Below are 19,246 nucleotides of genomic sequence, written 5' to 3'. Positions count from 1 at the left end.
CGGTACCTTATATAGGGGGTAGGGTCAATTTGGGTCTGATTCTTATAAAATTAAGTGGGGAGATTTTGGTTCCGATAAAACTTGTTTATGTCGAATATTGTTATTTTACTGGCAGTTTTAATATAGTATATATCGTGGACCTATATTGCCCATTTTTAATACAAAACAGCATCAACTAAAACAAGTAAGAAAGTATAGTAGGGCGTGACCGACCATATGATACCCTACACCAGTTATTAATATTAAATGTGATATATTTTTCATAATAAAGCATTTATCTGGAATATTACCTTGATTCCGATTTATTTAAGCAATTTATTGACGAAAAACTAATTTTCTGAAAGAGGGGATAGGAGCAAATGTGAACCGATCCCGATAAAATGGGCTGGATAGATTTATATTTATATAATAATTGTCTGTGATAAATTTCATTGCAATAACAGTGTTAATAGGTGAGTTGCGGACATTCAAGTCATTTTCCGAAGGGGGGGTTTGTATGGGGGCTAGGGTCAAATGAAGTCCGAGCATTTAGGAATTCGGAAAGTTCATTAAGGCTTGTATAAAACTTAGTTGTGCGAACTTTTATCGAGATACATTTATATTATACAGAATTATGAGCTCAAAAGCCCTTTTCGGGGGGTTCAGTTGTATGGGGGCTAGGTGAAATAATGGACTGATTTTAACCATTTTCAATAGGCTTCGTCCTTGGGTCAAAAGAAACATGTATGCCAAATTTCATAAAATTATCTTGAAAATTGCGACCTGTACTTTGATAACAACGTTTACATGGACACACGGACGGACGGACATCGTTAAATCAACTCAGAAAGTGATTCTGAGTCGATCGGTATACCCACTATAGTGGTGTAGGGTATAAATATTTTGTGCAAAACTTGAGCTCTCTAGCTAGTACCGTTTGGACTCTATCGTGTTTTCAACAAACAGACGGACGGACATGGCTAAATCGTCTTAATATTTAATAAGGACCCATTTATTAGATTATTTTATAGGTCTTGGACCAATATTTCGATGTGTTACAAACATTTTTGATGGTGGGTATAAAAATTGAGATTGTAATTAAACAGCAATATATTACTTTTCGGTAGTTGATACGCAAATAAAAAATAAAAAAATTAAATTAAAGAAAACATTTATTGCATAAATAATTTAAAGGATTTTATTGTCTAAAAAGTTTAACTTTTTTACTTATAAAAAAATAAAAAACACTTAATCATAATACATTATAGTTGACTATAAGGCAAGGCATACATTGTGGGTGGTTTATTTGATAAGTTATTGCAGTGACTAGCTAAAAGCAGTTAAACATGTTAATAGACCGATTCGGTAAATTTATTATAAAAATCATAAATTTTTTTTATATATTTGAAGTATTTTTCCTTTGTGTTTCTGAATCTGGAGTTTTTGTAGAAATAATTTTAAAAATTTTCATTCCACATAAATTAGACGTTATACAAAGTAGGAAGGGTATTATGAGTTGATATTTCCTAAATAAACTGCTTACGAATGGAATGTTCATTAAGACAAATGTTTTCTTATTAGATTTTTTTTTTTAAATTTTAACAACTTATCAATTAACCTCCTTGTTTTTTTTTAATTTACATTACTTAAATATGTACAAGAATATTTAGTTATATTTTGTATACAATAGTTAGTTATTACGAATAAAGTATTATATCACACAATGATTTGATGTTTTGCATTCTATTTAACAGTTGCATATTCTATAGAACTTTCATGATCTCTAAACAGGCCACATGGTCTAATCAGTTCTTGTCTGCGTTCATGTGTCCAAACATTGGCAACTATAATCGGGGAGAAAAACAAAAAGAAACGAATGAGTTACATACAAAAACCATAATAATGCCTTAAGGATTAAATAATATATTTTGCAATGTAAAGAAGTCAACTTAAAATAAAAACAATAAGGGAAAACTTACTCCATTTGGATCCTTTTAAGACCGGACAACCAGCATGTTTAGTACGAAAATCACCATCTAACGAACGATGCAAATTATACCAAAATAATACATTGCCTTTGGCAGGCTTAACAGCAATTTTCAGAAATGGAAATGCAGTTGCACCACCTTGTTCCACATCGGATAACTAAGCAAACATAAGGAGAATGAGGTGTAAGTAGTGGAAAGTGTTCAGGGTTAAATGGAAAAATTGAGAAAATGATTTATGAAAACAATATGAAACCAGTATAAAGTACATATTAGCATATGAATGTTGGTAAATGTGTACGTGTATTAAGTATTAAGGTGGTATTTATTTCTGATGTCAGAGAGTCCTTATTAGATTCTTAAACAATCTAGTCATGTATGTCTGTCGGTCTGTTGAAAGCTTGACTGAAATATTAACTATTAATGATATTGAAAATAGGCAATATTCTCCAGTATACCTTTTAAAAGTCAGAAATATGTTGATTAGTCAGTAATCGTGGTAAAATTTTGCATAATTTAGTTAATTGGTCCAAAATTGTCGCTACCTTTTATAGAAACCTTCTTGCAGAAAATCTCCTTATTGTCAGTAAATCCTTGAATACTGCTGATATTAATTTTTAAGAAATCAGTAATTATTTAAAATTCTATAAGTAAGGTCCATATTTGACGCAAGACCACATCAAACATTCTTATTCGAAACTCATACCGATGTTCATATTAATATCTATATATTCGGTAAAACAATTTAGCATTAATTTAAGTAAATTACTAAATCGAGGTGATAAGTCCCCAAAGGGTCGATACAAAATCTCCTATGTCCGTATTCACAGGGCCTTATTCTGATATTAAATTTACGACACACGCTCATGATCGGTATAATTTTCATTGGGTTTATAAAATGTATACTTTTGCTAAATCCAAATCTAAATCGAACATTTTAAGTGGAAATATCCATATTTGCTGGGTGTATCTTCAAACTATAGGATTTTGTATCTTCAGTTGCAGGAAGCAATGGAAATCGGTCTTAAACGCCTTAAACCGATGGCAATTTTGAATGGCATCGTTACCATTATCACAACACAAAATTCATGAAATCGTCTTTAAGCCGAATCAATGCCTAGGCCGAATATATATGGCGCCAAATTAGCATTCTATATTTGGTGGGATCAAAAGAGCCTTATCTTCATTGAGCAGCTAAAATCGCTTGAAGAATTCCCGGAATATGGGATTTGAGCAAGATCAGTTAAAAACAAGTAAGAATGCATAGTGATTCTGAACCGATTGGTACATCAGCACAAATGCATAATACCCATAGGGGTTTAGGGTATAATATATGCAAAATATAGGTTGAAATGCTTTGCTTTATCTTCTTAGCCCAATATTTGCCCTGTCCGACTATTATTTGTTTTGATCAATACTAAACGCTTTCAATGATATAGTTTACTTAAAAATAGGGTCTCTGCATTTGTTCGTTCTTGGCCTTAAAAAGTTCTTTTGACGCTAATTTCAAATGCTGCCAGAAAAATGGGAAAGGGTATAACTTATAATGAATTTCTTTTAACGATCCCGTTAGTCACATGCATTTAGACAAAATCGCGTTCTTTTGGATCAGAGAAAATTTTGATTTCTTAAAATTATTCTCAAAAAGAGGTCCCTAATGTAAGATTATATTTTTCATTTTTAGAAGGACAGTGGCACAAGTTGAAGTAAATTTTCTTTATTTCTGTGTTTTCTGAATTTTTCTGTTATAATATTTTATCTGATTTTCTTTTATACTCTCTATTTCATAACACGAATTCATAAAAATTTTAATTGTTTTTTTACAAATTTACAATTGGACTGACGAATGTCGAGAGCTTAACGTGAACACCTGCCATGACGGCCTTATTTCACGGTGGTCTTTTTCATCCACTGGGTAGACTAGAGATGGTCTACCACGCGCCCCTGAATCCTTCTATGAAGAACTCAGGTGACAATTTTTGTACATGGCTGAGCCGGTCCATGTGCAAGCACTTTGCTGAAGAACTCGAGCTATATAATCTCTTGCCATAGAAGCCCCGTTGCGGAATGACAGGCAGCAAGGGGTCAATCTCAATGCATACCCCGACAAGAAAAAAGCAATCACTGGTCTAAAGTCAATAGAAGGGGCGACAAACCCCAACATCAAGTGAAATCAATCTACCGGTATAGCGGAAGGTGACCGACCACCCTTATGATGTCGTGCAAGATTGCATTATTTAAAATGCAATCCCCATCAACTAATGACACATTCCAGTGCATTCCTTAACCTCTTAAAGCCCACGCAACCACTCTACTGAGATGGCTTTGTTGATTTGGCAACAGCACCTAGAGAGGTATTTGGTAGCCCGAAATATACAGCCAATAAATCAGGATCCCTCTATATGTCTGATAATGTAATCTAAAGTCAATTCGAACCCAATAATTGCTCCGACGAGTTGAGGGAACGGACCTCAACCATATGCCGCGTAGCATGAAACAATATGAATCCTGTTAAGATGGCAACAGCACCGAGAACTTTCCTGAAGTAAAAGCTCTACTAAATCAATACTAGTCCCCTGTCGGGCAGAGGAGTCTTTCCCGATCGTTCACCAATTACATCAGTTCCATTCTCAGACCATAAAGAACGATCTACGGAATGACAGCCAACTACCAAGTGTCAACCTGAAAATTCCCCAACACATACTGGCGCCCTACTACGCGAAGAGTAAGAGATACTCAACGGGTTCAGGAATCCACCATAAGTTGCTTTGTCACATCACCCAGTGACATCTGTTGAGATGGCACCAGCACCGGAGAGAGAATCCAGACATATTTGGCATTTGGATATATCAGTCCTTAAGCCAACATTCTCTCCCCGCGAATTTGGGTATAAACCACAGCCACTACGTGGATCCCGAAGGAACCTCAACCAATTGACCGGTCAGGACTAGGTCTTGTGGGCAACTGGCTACCCATAGTGCCCGTGGTACTCTGGTTAGATCCCATGTCAAATCATTCCAAGGAAAGGCCGAGGATACATTAATACATTAGTAGCACCTCTATACCCCGGGATTGCAATACGCCAACATGAAGTTTTTCATCAAGGAAACATGCCCCGGGGAGATGGGTGGTGTAATTGGACTGACGGAGGGACTTCGCAAATTGATTTATAATTTTTTGAGTTTTATTGGAGATTTGCAGGACGAAATGTAATTAATTTCAGAATATCGCACTATTGAGCCCACTGTTTATTTGAAAATTCACATTTTCATTTCCACAATGTTTGTCCTTTAGATTGTGTAGATGGTTGTAGAACAGTTAAAGTAATCGTAAACACAATAGACTGACATGGTTATTTTGTCAATTTTTGCATAAAGTTTAACATCAATCTTGTGGAAAAAACTAGAAGAATTGGATTTTGCGTGCAGTACTTACCGCACAATGTTGTATGTTTTGACGACAACGTATGTTCATTAGGGTGTCCCGCAGATCAGTGTTTTTTAAGAATACCTCTCAAACGATATGTACCTCGCGATACTCTAATGTACATCAGAGTGTTTGAGACCCATTTCGAAATTATTGCAGAAAATTTTTTCTGAATATTAAGATTATCAATCGCTGGTAGGGAACTGAGGTTCTTTAAAAAAAAAATATTTTTTTTTTTTTTTCTCGTGTTCTATATGTAAATTAATGCTCATCTTTTGAGAGTTATTCCCACAAAAAGGGGTCCACGGGACACCCTAATGTACATACATATGTATGTATGTACTTTAAGCTTATAGTATCAAAGAATATATAAAATAAGAATGTGTTCAAAGTGTAAGTGAGTGTATCCTTGTATGTACTTACATAGAAAATTGAAGTTGATATACGATTGCCTTGGTCCTCTGGTATATTATCCTGAATCAAACAAATTGCAAACAGACATAAAAAAATATACATTCCATTATTATTCTTTGTTATTATGTACATACATACATTTAGATATCTACATATGTATGTGTTGGGGTTGCATGTCATGTTTAAGACCATTAAATGGTTTTTATTTTTTTTAACGACATCATCATCATCTCTTCTTTACTACTCACCATAAAGAAATCAAAATGTGGTTCATAGTGACCACCCAAACCATAATTAGCCACTTGTAATTCCTCACTGTATGTCATGTCCAAATTGGTTACATCATGTATATCACGTAACATTTGTTCCATGTACGGATGATTGTTATACGGCAGCCAGGCGTTTTTCGAAATGCGATAATTACGTTTTTTAGATGATGCATCTTCTCCGGCACGTACAGTGGAACGTTTCATATTGGGCATGGCTAAATCTTTGATTGTTTCGATTTTCTTATCGGTAATCATTTCGTGAAATACCATGACCAAGGGGTCTAAATTAAGTTCTTCCACTTTGATGGGAGCTAAGAGGCAGAAGGCACAATTTCCACTGTGATAGCGACAGCGTAGATTACGCTGTTCTGTGGGGGTCTGTTGGATTTCCTCGCGGCATACTTTTTCATAGGTTTTGAATTCCTGGCTGGCCTAGAAGTTAGTAAGGAACAGTATTTAGAAAACGTCATTCTCTCATTTTCTGAATTTTTAATAATTTCCTTAAATTAATATAATAATAATCCCTTACATGATATTCTGCCTCAATATCACCCGTCTCCGGTAATATCTCGGTATTTTCAAACATTTTTGCCACAATACTCTTACGCAATGGATCTTCATTCAAAATAATCTGCACCACTTTTAAAGCTGAATTCATATCACCCGTCTTAATCAAATTTTCCGCTAGCATTTCCATAAATTCCAAAGATATTTTATTATTATTAAACGAATCGAAATTTAAACGTTTAATTGATTCCTGCATCCAGGGTCTAGTTAGATTATAGGCCTTTGATTTGATAAGTTGTTCGCCCAACATCAAGCAATCTGACCAGGTCATATCGGTACTGAAAAATTTACGATATAACAAAACAATAGACAATGGTTTTATAAAAAGCGTTTCATTACTCACCCATATTTTATACCATTTAAAACTCCAGATGCTACTTGACCCACTTCTAAGTTGTATGTCTTTTGTAGTCTTACTAGTGCTAAAGCGGATTCTTCGAAATCGTCTTCAGAGGGATAGTCTAGAGAACTTCTTCGTTGATGTATTTGTTGCAAAAAACCTAGGAATAGATTTGCATTAGACAAATATTAATAGGAGCATTATTTTACTTTGTTAGAATATTTATTATGGGTCTAGTCACTGTAGAAATTGAAACAGTATTTAGTATTAGGGAGCCATAAATAATTAACTTTGAACTAGGTACTTGGCTGTTCCGTGGACCTATACGGCATTTTTAGGAGACCCATTTCAAAAAGATTGTTGACAATTTTTGGTAACATTTTCTATTGAGATCAAGATTTTCAATCGCTGTTCAGTACATTAATACGCATCAATTGTGAGGTATTCCCACATACGATTCTTAAAAAGGCAACTCCTCGGAACATAATAATGTACATAGGTCAGTAAAGTGAGTAGATACATATGTATGTATATGGCCAAAAATCGGCTAATTTTAATGTTCGATTTCATTTTATTTTTACTGGGAAATAAATTACCATAAATAAACTTACTTCTATGGGCTTCGGTAATTTGATCTTCATATTTATTCCATCCATTAAACAGACGATTAATTAATTTGTATGCATTTACTGGATTGGTGAGATAATTGTCTGTGTCAGCTGCAGCCAGTTCATGTTCTATATCTATTTTAAGTATTTCTCTGTAAAATAAAATAAAAAATATTTATACAGAATTACATGCATTTATTAAAAATTAGGTTATACTGAGTGCAAAAATAATGCCCTCTTTGGCATCCGTTAATTTAATGTGAGTATAAAATATATACAATGCATGTCAGATTATTGTAGTATTTGACTCCGCAAATCATTAATGCGGACCTCTCGAAAGTCCAAAAATGAACTTGCAATATATATTCTTAGTAGGGTTCTATAGTTGAAACGAAATGTCGACTTTTCGACCTTTTGCATTTAGTTAAAAGTCGACTTTTCGACCTTTTGCATTTAGTTAAAAGTCGACTTTTTGCATTTTATGAAAAGTCGATTTTTCGACTTTTTCATTTAATTAAAAGTCGACTTTTAGACTTTTCGACTTTTTACGACTTTTCTACTTTTTTTGACTCTTTTCCACTTTTTCCAACTTTTCGACTTTTTGACTATTTTCGACATCTTTCGACTTTTTTCGACTATTTTTTGGCTTTTTTCGAGTTTTTCCGATTATTATAGAGTTTTAGACTTTTTTTCCTCCTTTTTTAAATTTTCGAATATTTTTTACTTCTTTCTACTATTTTCGAGTTTTTGACTTTTTCCAACTTTTTAGACTTTTTTCGACTTCTTTCGACTTTTCGACTTTTATTTACAAAGTCGACTTTTCGACATTTTTGACTTTTATTTACAAAGTCGACTTTTCGACTTTTTTCATAAACGATAGGCGAGTTATCGACTTTTTTGGATTATTCGAAAGTCGATTTATAGAACCCTAATTCTTAGTCGAACTATAACACTTTGGCGATTTAAAAGCATAATTATAACAATTCTAACTTAAGCTTCATTAAGACCGTGATTCGGCGCCGTTCGCAGCAATTCGGCCTTTGTTATACCATGATTATAACTTTTTTGCCCTACAATCAGCGTTACCGTTGAAAAATTTCGAAAAGTTGCACAAAAAGGGTATTTTTCTCAAAAAGTCGCACTGAAAGGGGATTTTTAACACAAAAAGTGTCAACGTAGGCAAAATCATTTCATTTGTATTTAAATGTGCATTAAATTAGTAAATAATTAACCATATTTTAATTAGCAATAAAATTATAATAATAATGCTCAGATGTAAAATAAAAATTCTGTCGATGCACCCACTATCAAATAATTTACCCCATCTTCTGCATTTATCGTTGTAATATCTTTCCGAAATAGAATAAACGGAGGCTGAGAAGAGACATAAATTTGTATTAAATCAACGATTTTTATATTTTTTAAATCGTTCTTTAGCTGTCAGCTCTAAGGTTTCAGCGTATTAAGGACATTCATAAAATATTTTTCCAGTTAGACGATTCACCAATTTTGAATATCAAATACTGGGGGTTTACTCTGTAACTCGATTCGAATGAACAAATTTTCGAATTTGTATGTTAAATACATTGTGTTACGAAAGACCTTTTGAATCGAAATACAGAGTAAACTCCTTGATCAACTCAGAATATGTTTGAAAATTCCACTTACCATGCTCACTATTTGTGGGCCCAGTCATGCCTAGAACAGTCAAATATACAGAAATAGATTTATATAAAAGCCTACATAAAATCGTTGAGCGTCTTCTACATGTAAGAACATATATTGCTATAAAATTTATGCGCTCATACCGCAAATTACAAGATAATTTTATAAAATTTGGCACATCTTGGACCAATAAATAAATTTTAAGCGATTTTCGGAATTTAATCCTATATTTGACTATGATTTAATCAATAATACTGAATTTCATTATCGTATATCAATAGTTTCATGAACATCAATACTATTTTCGGAATAGTGCATTCAATGGGGTAAGAACATTTATAGACCGATCCACATAAACATTGGTAGAAATATTTTGGTTTCTTTAAAATTTATTTATCCCGAATTTCATAGGTATAACAACACTTTTAAATCTGTAATGAGTGTTAAAGTTATTTTCTGTAGGAGATGAAGATCATATGGGTGTAGTGTCAACTATAAACCAATCTTCATAAAATTTGGTAAAAAGATTAATTTGTTTATTTTTTATGGGTTAATTATATCTAGATCCTCATAAAATTTAGTATGCAGTTTTCAGATTCTATAGAAGTTAAAGACTGTTATGAGCGTTAAACTTATATTTTGAAGAGGACCGTCTAAAGGGAAAAAGGTCAATTATGGACGGATTCTTATTAAAACTTAACTAAAATATTTCGGTTAATATAAAATGAGTTTTTGTCGAATTTCATTGCTGTACTTGTTTTTCTGGGGGATATACATTTTTAAAGAAAGATACATATAAACAGGTTTATCAAGCCAGTATTTAGCATTAAAGTAATTTTCTGAAGCGGACCTTAAATATGGGAATTGGGTCAAATGTCTTCCGATCCTTATACATTTTTGAAAAAAGATTTCGGTTTTTATCAAACTAGTTCCGTTATCCGTTATCTCAATCTCCGGTTATCGTTTAACCTCTAGATATTCTGCCGGTTAAAAATATATTTGTATGAAAACTGTCAATGTATCGTTCCAATAAAATATAACTAGACATTGAGAAAGTGGGGTACCTATGTCTGTTAAAGTTGTTTTTCGGAGGGCACTTGTATGGGGCTATGCGAAAAAGTTGGCTAATATTGTCCATTATCAATACTAAACAAGCCCAACATATAGGATATATATGTGTAAAATTGCTCTAGCTTTTTTCGTTCGGTCTCGATCATGCTTTCAACAGACAGACAGACGGACATGGCTAGATAGTCTTAGAATTCAATAGGACCCAGAATATATATGTATGTATACTTTTGTGGATATACTTCGATGTGTTACAAACGGAATGACAAAAACAATCCCCATCTTTTTTATGGTGGGTATAAGAACACAAAAATGTGTTTTATTCAAAAAGGGGCAAAAAGTGGCAAAAAACGAAAGAAGTCGCAAATTTAGTTCATTTTGACAAGGGGTCATAAAAAGTGGCAAAGCACTCGAAAAAGGGTCAAATTGCGACTTTAGTCTCACAACGGTAACGCTGCCTACAATGGCCCTATTGAGAGGCGAGTTCGGTGAATACTTTATTTAACTTTTGGGGACTGTCGCTTAGATAATGCGATTTAACGCCTTTAGACTAATTTTTGTGGGGCTCTGTTAAGCTTATGTCTAAAGAGACAAGCCCGCTATGGTTAACGCACTGGATCGATATGTTGTAGAGAATATGCCAAAATTGGATATAGAGTATGAAACATTTGAGACGGAGCCACGATCACATTTACATAAATTCACCTTTAAACATTGAATTATATAGATCGTTATATCGACTCAAATAAATACTTCATTAATTTCTCTGAACTCTAAGACTTTTTCATAACCAAATCGGAAAGCTCTTAAAAAATCACCCATTATAAGATACGAGACGGCACTCATAGCCGATCCGTTCTTATCTTGAGGCGAATCGAAAAAAGCCACAGTTACAGGTCACATCATCAATGTATAGTGGACATATTTTACTCTTTTACTCAAACAGTAGGCGAGTAGGAATTAGAAAATGGCCGGAAATTTTAGACGAAAACCGATAATAACACTAGCTACCAGGCGAGAGACACCCATATTAGGAACTATAAAAATTGGTCGAACGGATGCGAAAAGGATAGTGAATGCTGGAACACTTTTCTGTCATTGTCTGACTTTGTAGAAATTAAATCCAAATATCTTGGGTGTGATATTTTTCCAGATATTAACCATCAGGGATGTAGTTCCCACTGACAAAAAACTATATATGGATTATAGAAGTACACAACAGAACCAATAGGGGACTAGGTGTTTCGGATCTTTTAAACCTTAGATTTCTTCAGAAAATGCCTTCTCAAAATTGAAAGAAATATACATAGTTTTATAAAAGATTGCGAACGTGTTTGTGGTTAAAAATAAATAAATGTGATATGGAAAAATAAATTAAAAAAACTATTAATAAAACTATAGAGAAAGACTAAATTTGCCATTTATTTCCGAAGTCAGTTTCTTATCAATTATTCAGGGTCACTAAAATAGTTTAAGAAAAAACATTATTTACTCGATACCAACATAGTTTAAATGGTATTGTGTATTCATGCTGATATTTGTAACACAACAGAACTAAGAATCTTTTGAATCGAAACCAGAATTTTATTTAAGCTCATGTCTGGTATTTATGACCCAGGTTAATTTAGTTACGATCACTTAATTAAACAGGCCGACAAATTTTTAACCCAGAGATCAAGGAATAATTTTCTATCGCTGAATCCGAATCTGGCTTCGGAATATCTCCATTAGATCATCCTTTAGAAAAGTATAACGTGGTCTCAGGGATTCGACTATTTTCAAATTTTAGAACCAAATATTTTTATAAAATTCTGGTCCCTAAGTTGTTAAAATAGGGTTCTTATAAAATGCGATTAGACTCCTAATAACGTTAATAACTGGTCAATAACTTAACGTGAAGGGTGATCTTACTGTCAGTCACAACTAACAAATATTATTCTAATCTATTCGTTAGGCAATCTTTTGCGATAAAACTAGTTCATTTTATTATTTGAAATAAGCTTTCTAAAATATACGAAAATTTTGCAATATTTATAGACATTTATGCTTAAAACTTACTAATTAGATTTTCATCTAAAATTCTCAACATGTTTAACTGGTTGAAGTGTATAAATGATCATTAAATAAAAGTTAGTCGGAAACTGTCTAAAACTCCATATCATTTTGGTATAGAAACCAAATTTAAATTGAATTTAAGTTAGATATGCATAAAATAAAATGTTCTCAATCTCTTATAACCGATTTATAAGCATATTCATGTTTCTACAGACATTTAGCTAAATTTCACGTAACATATATGGTAATAACAGCTTACCAAAGCAAAATGAGATGAAAAAAGAAGTTGAAAAAAGCACATAAATTTGACACTTTAAGGAAATATAAATAAATAGAATTTATGCATGAGAACAGTTTGTATTGTTTAGAAATCCATTAGCTTTAGTAGATACATTTAAATTTTGTTTGCATATTAATTAATAGCCATACAAAAGAGACTTTCACAAAAAAAAACTGTTAACGCGCTGACGTATTGTTTAATAAACTGCTATATTTGTTCACACCATTGTTTGTTTATTTGACATTTGCTTGAGCAAACGGTTAATATTTTTATTGATGTATAAAAACCTCTTTAGTTTTAAAAATATTGCTATTAAATTAATTAACTCAATCAGTAGTACTAAGTTGCCGGCAAAGTGAAAATAATTGCTGGTTCTACTAGTTTTCTATAGCTACAATTTCGAGATATTTATGCATTTGTTTTTTTATTATTTAGAATATTTTGTTTATTTAACAAATATCATGTATTTGTCACTTAAAACGTTAATTTATGTCATGTGAATCCGCTTTAAACATTTATGGGAACATAAAATTTGAACTACTGCTGGTTTTAATGCCAAGCTGCTGAATAATGTTTAACTCGTGCCGTTTCGTCTAAGAAGCTCGAGCTTTTGTAGAAGCTTAAAAAGTGACCGAATCTCAATATATGCTTTATAATGTATATTTTAACATTTAAACAATATATATATATATATATTTTTTTTTGAGAAATTTTGGAATTACTAAAAATTTCCTCGATTTTAATGAATCTTAGGACTCCTGATAAAATGAACATCACTCTAATTAGAAAGTGGTCTCAACCCTATGATATATATATATATATTAACTCGTAACACTGAACCAGAGTAGCTGAGAGCTACAGAAATCAAATCAATATATAAAGTCCAGAAAAGGCTAAAACTTTAACTTTTCATACTTTAAAATCTGTATTAAAAGCAATGAAGAATTATAGTCGTGTGATTACCGACTATTTAATAGAATCTGTTAAAATATAAAATACCTTAATCTTGTTATCTTTAAAATTACCATCTATATTCTTCCCATTAAGTTTACATGGACAGTAGAAGAGTCCAAAAATTATCGATTTTCTTTAGATGAATCCTATTTGGTTCACTAGTGTCTTTACATTACTTGTGTAAAATTGTAGCCTAATTAGATAACGGGTACTCGTTATGGAAATCGTTCAAAAGTTGATAAATTAAGTAAATCAATTTCTATAGAAAACACATACCCTTCATGGAAGGCTGATCTTAGACTCCAGCTAGTATCTTAGAAAGGGAAATTCTATAATACTAGCTGGATTAGGAGTATTTTAAACGATAAAGCAAAGCGATAAAGATGGTATCCCTTTCAAAAGGCTGATAAATTACGATTTACACATCTATGTATTAAGTTTTATTTCGAATCATTTTAGAATGCCATGATGTTAGAAAAAATAACCTATATGAGACCATAGGTATATTTAGGGCAGAAGTCTATATAATTTAATTGAAATTTCTTAAAACAAAACACTTATTTCGATTATTATCTTAATACAGAATTTTTTTAAACAATTTTAAAGAGGCCGAAAATTTTTTAACATTGATGCCAAATTATGCTTTTCTAAAGGATTGAGCAGCGGTGAATCGGGCAACAGAATTTCTCCATCACATCTGGCATTCAAGATATCGTGTACTGAAGTTTGAAAAAAAAACATTGTTTTCCCTTTGTTGAATGCCATTGGAAAGTCCATTGTTTAAAAAATTGCTGTAATTGCTGAGATATCATCCGTTGACGGACGGACAGACATCGTTAAATCGAACCAGAAAGTGATTTTGAAACGATTGGAACATCATCAGGTAGATGTGGATCTAATATTGTTAATCGTTATAAACAATGTTTACACAACACACTTCCTTAAATAGAGGCCAAGAAATGCCCATAAAGTAGTTTATGTCAAGTGACCAACTTTTGAAACTGATGTCTTCCGATCGAGATAAGTTAATTAGTTAGTAAGTTAGTTAGTTAGTTAGTTAGTTAGTTAGTTAGTTAGTTAGTTAGTTTAGTTAGTTTAGTTAGTTAGTTAGTTAGTTAGTTAGTTAGTTAGTTATTTAGTTCGTTAGTTAGTTTAGTTAGTTTAGTTCGTTAGTTAGTTAGTTAGTTAGTTAGTTAGTTAGTTAGTTAGTTAGTTCGTTCGTTAGTTAGTTTAGTTAGTTCGTTCGTTAGTTAGTTCGTTCGTTCGTTCGTTCGTTCGTTTTCTTTCGTTCGTTCGTTCGTTCTTCGTTCGTTCTTCGTTCGTTCGTTCGTTCGTTCTTTTCGTTCGTTCGTTCGTTTTTCGTCGTTCGTTTCGTTCGTTTTCGTTCGTTCGTTCGTCGTCGTTCTTTCGTTCGTTTGTTTGTTTGTTTGTTTTGTTTGTTTCGTCCGTTCGTTCGTTCTTCGTTCTTCGTTCGTTCTTCGTTCGTTCGTTCGTTCGTTCGTTCGTTCGTTCGTTCGTTCGTTCGTTCGTTCGTTCGTTCGTTCGTTCGTTCGTTCGTTCGTTCGTTCGTTTCGTTCGTTCGTTCGTTCGTTCGTTCGTTCGTTCGTTCGTTCGTTCGTTCGTTCGTTCGTTCTTCGTTCTTCGTTCGTTCGTTCGTTCGTTCGTTTCGTTCGTTCGTTCGTTCGTTCTTCGTTCGTTCGTTCGTTCGTTTTCGTTTCGTTCGTTTCGTTCGTTCGTTCGTTCGTTCGTTCGTTCGTTCGTTCGTTTCGTTCGTTCGTTCGTTCGTTCGTTCGTTCGTTCGTTTCGTTCGTTCGTTCGTTCGTTCGTTCGTTCGTTCGTTCGTTCGTTCGTTTTCGTTTCGTTCGTTCGTTCGTTCGTTCGTTCGTTCGTTCGTTCGTTCGTTCGTTCGTTCGTTCGTTCGTTCGTTCGTTCGTTCGTTCGTTCGTTTCGTTCGTTCGTTCGTTCGTTCGTTTCGTTCTTCGTTCGTTCGTTCGTTCGTTTCGTTCGTTCGTTCGTTCGTTCGTTCGTTTCGTTCTCGTTCGTTCGTTCGTTCGTTCGTTCGTTCGTTCGTTCGTTCGTTCGTTTCGTTCGTTCGTTCGTTCGTTCGTTCGTTCGTTCGTTCGTCGTTCGTTCGTTGTTCGTTCGTTCGTTCGTTCGTTCGTTTTGTTCGTTCGTTCGTTCGTTCGTTCGTTCGTTCGTTCGTTGTTCTTTAGTTAGTTAGTTAGTTAGTTAGTTAAGCCTACGTGTATTCCTTCGGATTTAATGTATGTATAGGCATTCTGCTTTCAAAGGCCTCTATCGGACCTGTTGTGCACTCCTAACCATTAACCAACCGGAGGCCACATCATGATAAGAAGATAAGAGGAAACATATGTTCGGCTAACTACTATTCAATAGGATTACCATTAGTGCAGTTTCATCTCGAAAAGTTGGGTCTCTTTACATGAAATCTCCATTATGCATTCTTGTGAGGTTTTGAGGCGATCTAGACTAGTTCTATAAAAACCAAATAATTGACCCAGGTCCTTTCCAAACTTAACTTAAAATTTAGGACACATGCTTTGATGATTGAAATTCAATGATGTGCTCTTTAGCATGATTATGACCGATAACGATATATATACGTGTTTTGAAATATATATTTTTTGAAATATATGTTTTTAAATAAATTGAAATTCTGCATCATAATTATTAACTGCCAAAAATTAATTTAATAAATTTTGAAAGTTGAATTAACCATCTTGGTGTAATTTATATTTAATTAACCAAATTTTTATAATACTGCTATTATTTATCTAATATTTGCTATAAAATAATTCTATAATAGATTTTAAATTTTAATGTAAAGAATTTATTTCCCATTAATTACGTTTATTTAACCAGCCTGTATAGATTTTATGGCATCACTTAATTATTTGCATTAATTTAACTTGTTTGAATTTTATCGATTCTTTGTTTATTGACTAAACTTAATTTTCTCATACGTGTTTTATTTTTTATGACAGTTTATTTATTTTTTTTTCTTCATGATTTACTTATTATAGTAATTAATGCTGCACCTATATTTAAACATTATGTTTTCCTTTTATAATAAAAATTTAGATTTTTAGATTTTTATTTAAAATCAACCGGATTTATTCCAGCTGAATAAACAATTTATTTTAAAAGTCTCTATTTTTCTTTTCTATTCTTTTTTCTCTTGTTTCACTCACTTTTCCAATAGGGCAATATGTTGTTTGGCTGTAGCGACATAATCCTTTAGATCTGCCACCAGTATTTGTTCAGTCTTGAGTAAACTTTCCAAACCCGCTATCGAGGAATAGAATTCATTTTCATATTTATTACACTTGACAGCACTGAAGCAATTAACAATTATAATAAATACAAATAGGAACGTTAACAGCCGTTGCCGCATCATTGTCAACGACGACAGCTCTGTAGAGGACGTTGAAAATATTGCTTTTCCGCCGCTGGCAACTGTTTCAAACTTTATTGTGTGTTTTGTAACAAAAAAGAGCAAAAAATTGTCAACTGTTGCTAAAATTACTGTTTATTTTAATTTGTTTGCTTTAAATAAATTACATTTATTTTCTTTTGCTCATTTACACAATAATTCACTAGACAAACTGTCTGAGAGCATTAAAGACACGTTGTTGTTGTTTTAACATTTAATACGAATTTTATAAATTTTATTTCAAATACGCGCAATTTTTATTTTTTAATCTTCGTATTTTTTTGTTTTTTAAGTTAAGATCTTTTTCTTGTTGCCTGTCCAAAGTTAGTTTATAAACTAAATTAAAAATGTATATTTAGATGTTTTGTTTAAAATGAAATGTGTATTCTGTTTTATTAAATTATTCTTTAAAATGCTCGCTCATCAATAAAGTGTCGCAGTCAGTGTATGCCGTAAGCAAAACTGCCGGCAACAGCGTCTACAATAACAAAAACATTTGATATCTCAACTCTGTTTATATTGCCGGTTTGTTGGTTGATGCTTTAGACTTAATTTAACCCTATGATAGGATGTAGAGTTAAGAGTGAATTGCTTAACACACAAGACTATCTATAGGTTAGTTTGAAGAGAAGGATGCTATAAGCACCAAGTCGTTTTGTACGCTCCTGAACATAGAATTTTTTTGGAGAGTGAATCACACTTACAGTGAAATTAACTCCCGATGATCAATGTTTCTTAGGGATATTATATTCAGTATAACATCGAAAGTGTTACAGTGTTTCACTAACCTCATGCCACATTCTACATTCGTCACCTACCGCTCGGTACACCGGAGATGGTGGATTCGATTCCCACTTGGGAAACTCGTTAAGAGCGCACAACAGGCCCGATAACTAATTATTAATTAACTAACTAACTAACTAACTAACTAACTAACTAACTACTAACTAACTAACTAACTAACTAACTAACTAACTAACTAACTAACTAACTAACTAACTAACTAACTAACTAACTAACTAACTAACTAACTAACTACTAACTAACTAACTAACTAACTAACTACTAACTAACTACTAACTAACTAACTAACTAACTAACTAACTACTAACTAACTAACTAACTAACTAACTAACTAACTAACTAACTAACTAACTAACTAACTAACTAACTAACTAACTAACTAACTAACTAACTAACTAACTAACTAACTAACTAACTAACTAACTAACTAACTAACTAACTAACTAACTAACTAACTAACTAACTAACTACTAACTAACTAACTAACTAACTAACTAACTAACTAACTAACTAACTAACTAACTAACTAACTAACTAACTAACTAACTAACTAACTACTAACTAACTAACTAACTAACTAACTAACTAACTAACTACTACTAACTAACTAACTAACTAACTAACTAACTAACTAACTAACTAACTAACTAACTAACTAACTAACTAACTACTAACTAACTAACTAACTACTAACTAACTAACTAACTACTAACTAACTAACTAACTAACTAACTAACTAACTAACTAACTAACTAACTAACTACTAACTAACTAACTAACTAACTAACTAACTAACTAACTAACTAACTAACTAACTAACTAACTAACTAACTAACTAACTAACTAACTACTAACTAACTAACTAACTAACTAACTAACTAACTAACTAACTAACTAACTAACTAACTAACTAACTAACTAACTAACTAACTAACTAACTAACTACTAACTAACTAACTAACTAACTAACTAACTAACTAACTAACTAACTAACTAACTAACAACTAACTAACTAACTAACTAACTAACTAACTAACTAACTAACTAACTAACTAACTAACTAACTAACTAACTAACTAACTAACTAACTAACTAACTAACTAACTAACTAACTAACTAACTAACTAACTAACTAACTAACTACTAACTAACTAACTAACTACTAACTAACTAACTAACTAACTACTAACTAACTAACTACTAACTAACTAACTAACTAACTAACTAACTAACTAACTAACTAACTAACTAACTAACTAACTACTAACTAACTAACTAACTAACTAACTAACTAACTAACTAACTAACTAACTAACTACTAACTAACTAACTAACTAACTAACTAACTAACTAACTAACTAACTAACTAACTAACTAA

The 19,246-nt window shown here is 32.5% G+C and overlaps 1 protein-coding gene across 1 annotated transcript; it reads right to left on the bottom strand.

The window, feature by feature from the left end:
• Nucleotides 1-1,572: 1,572 nt before the first annotated feature.
• On the bottom strand, nt 1,573-17,406 carry LOC119603943 (prolyl 4-hydroxylase subunit alpha-2-like). Its single transcript, XM_037956245.1, has 8 exons — nt 16,823-17,406; nt 7,592-7,740; nt 6,984-7,140; nt 6,603-6,918; nt 6,053-6,505; nt 5,814-5,864; nt 1,959-2,124; nt 1,573-1,823 (listed from the first exon to the last, which is right to left on the bottom strand). The coding sequence occupies exons 1-8, from the start codon at nt 17,026-17,028 to the stop codon at nt 1,723-1,725; spliced, it is 1,599 nt and encodes a 532-aa protein (XP_037812173.1). The 5' UTR covers nt 17,029-17,406; the 3' UTR covers nt 1,573-1,722.
• Between the last annotated feature and the right edge of the window lie 1,840 nt (nt 17,407-19,246).

Source organism: Lucilia sericata, unplaced genomic scaffold (assembly GCF_015586225.1).
Source record: "Lucilia sericata isolate MDLA Ls3-8-SP2 unplaced genomic scaffold, ASM1558622v1 Contig000348F_arrow, whole genome shotgun sequence".
NCBI lineage: Eukaryota > Metazoa > Arthropoda > Insecta > Diptera > Calliphoridae > Lucilia > Lucilia sericata.
The sequence above is the reverse complement of the archived record's forward strand: the minus strand, read 5'-3'. Positions and strand labels throughout refer to the sequence as shown.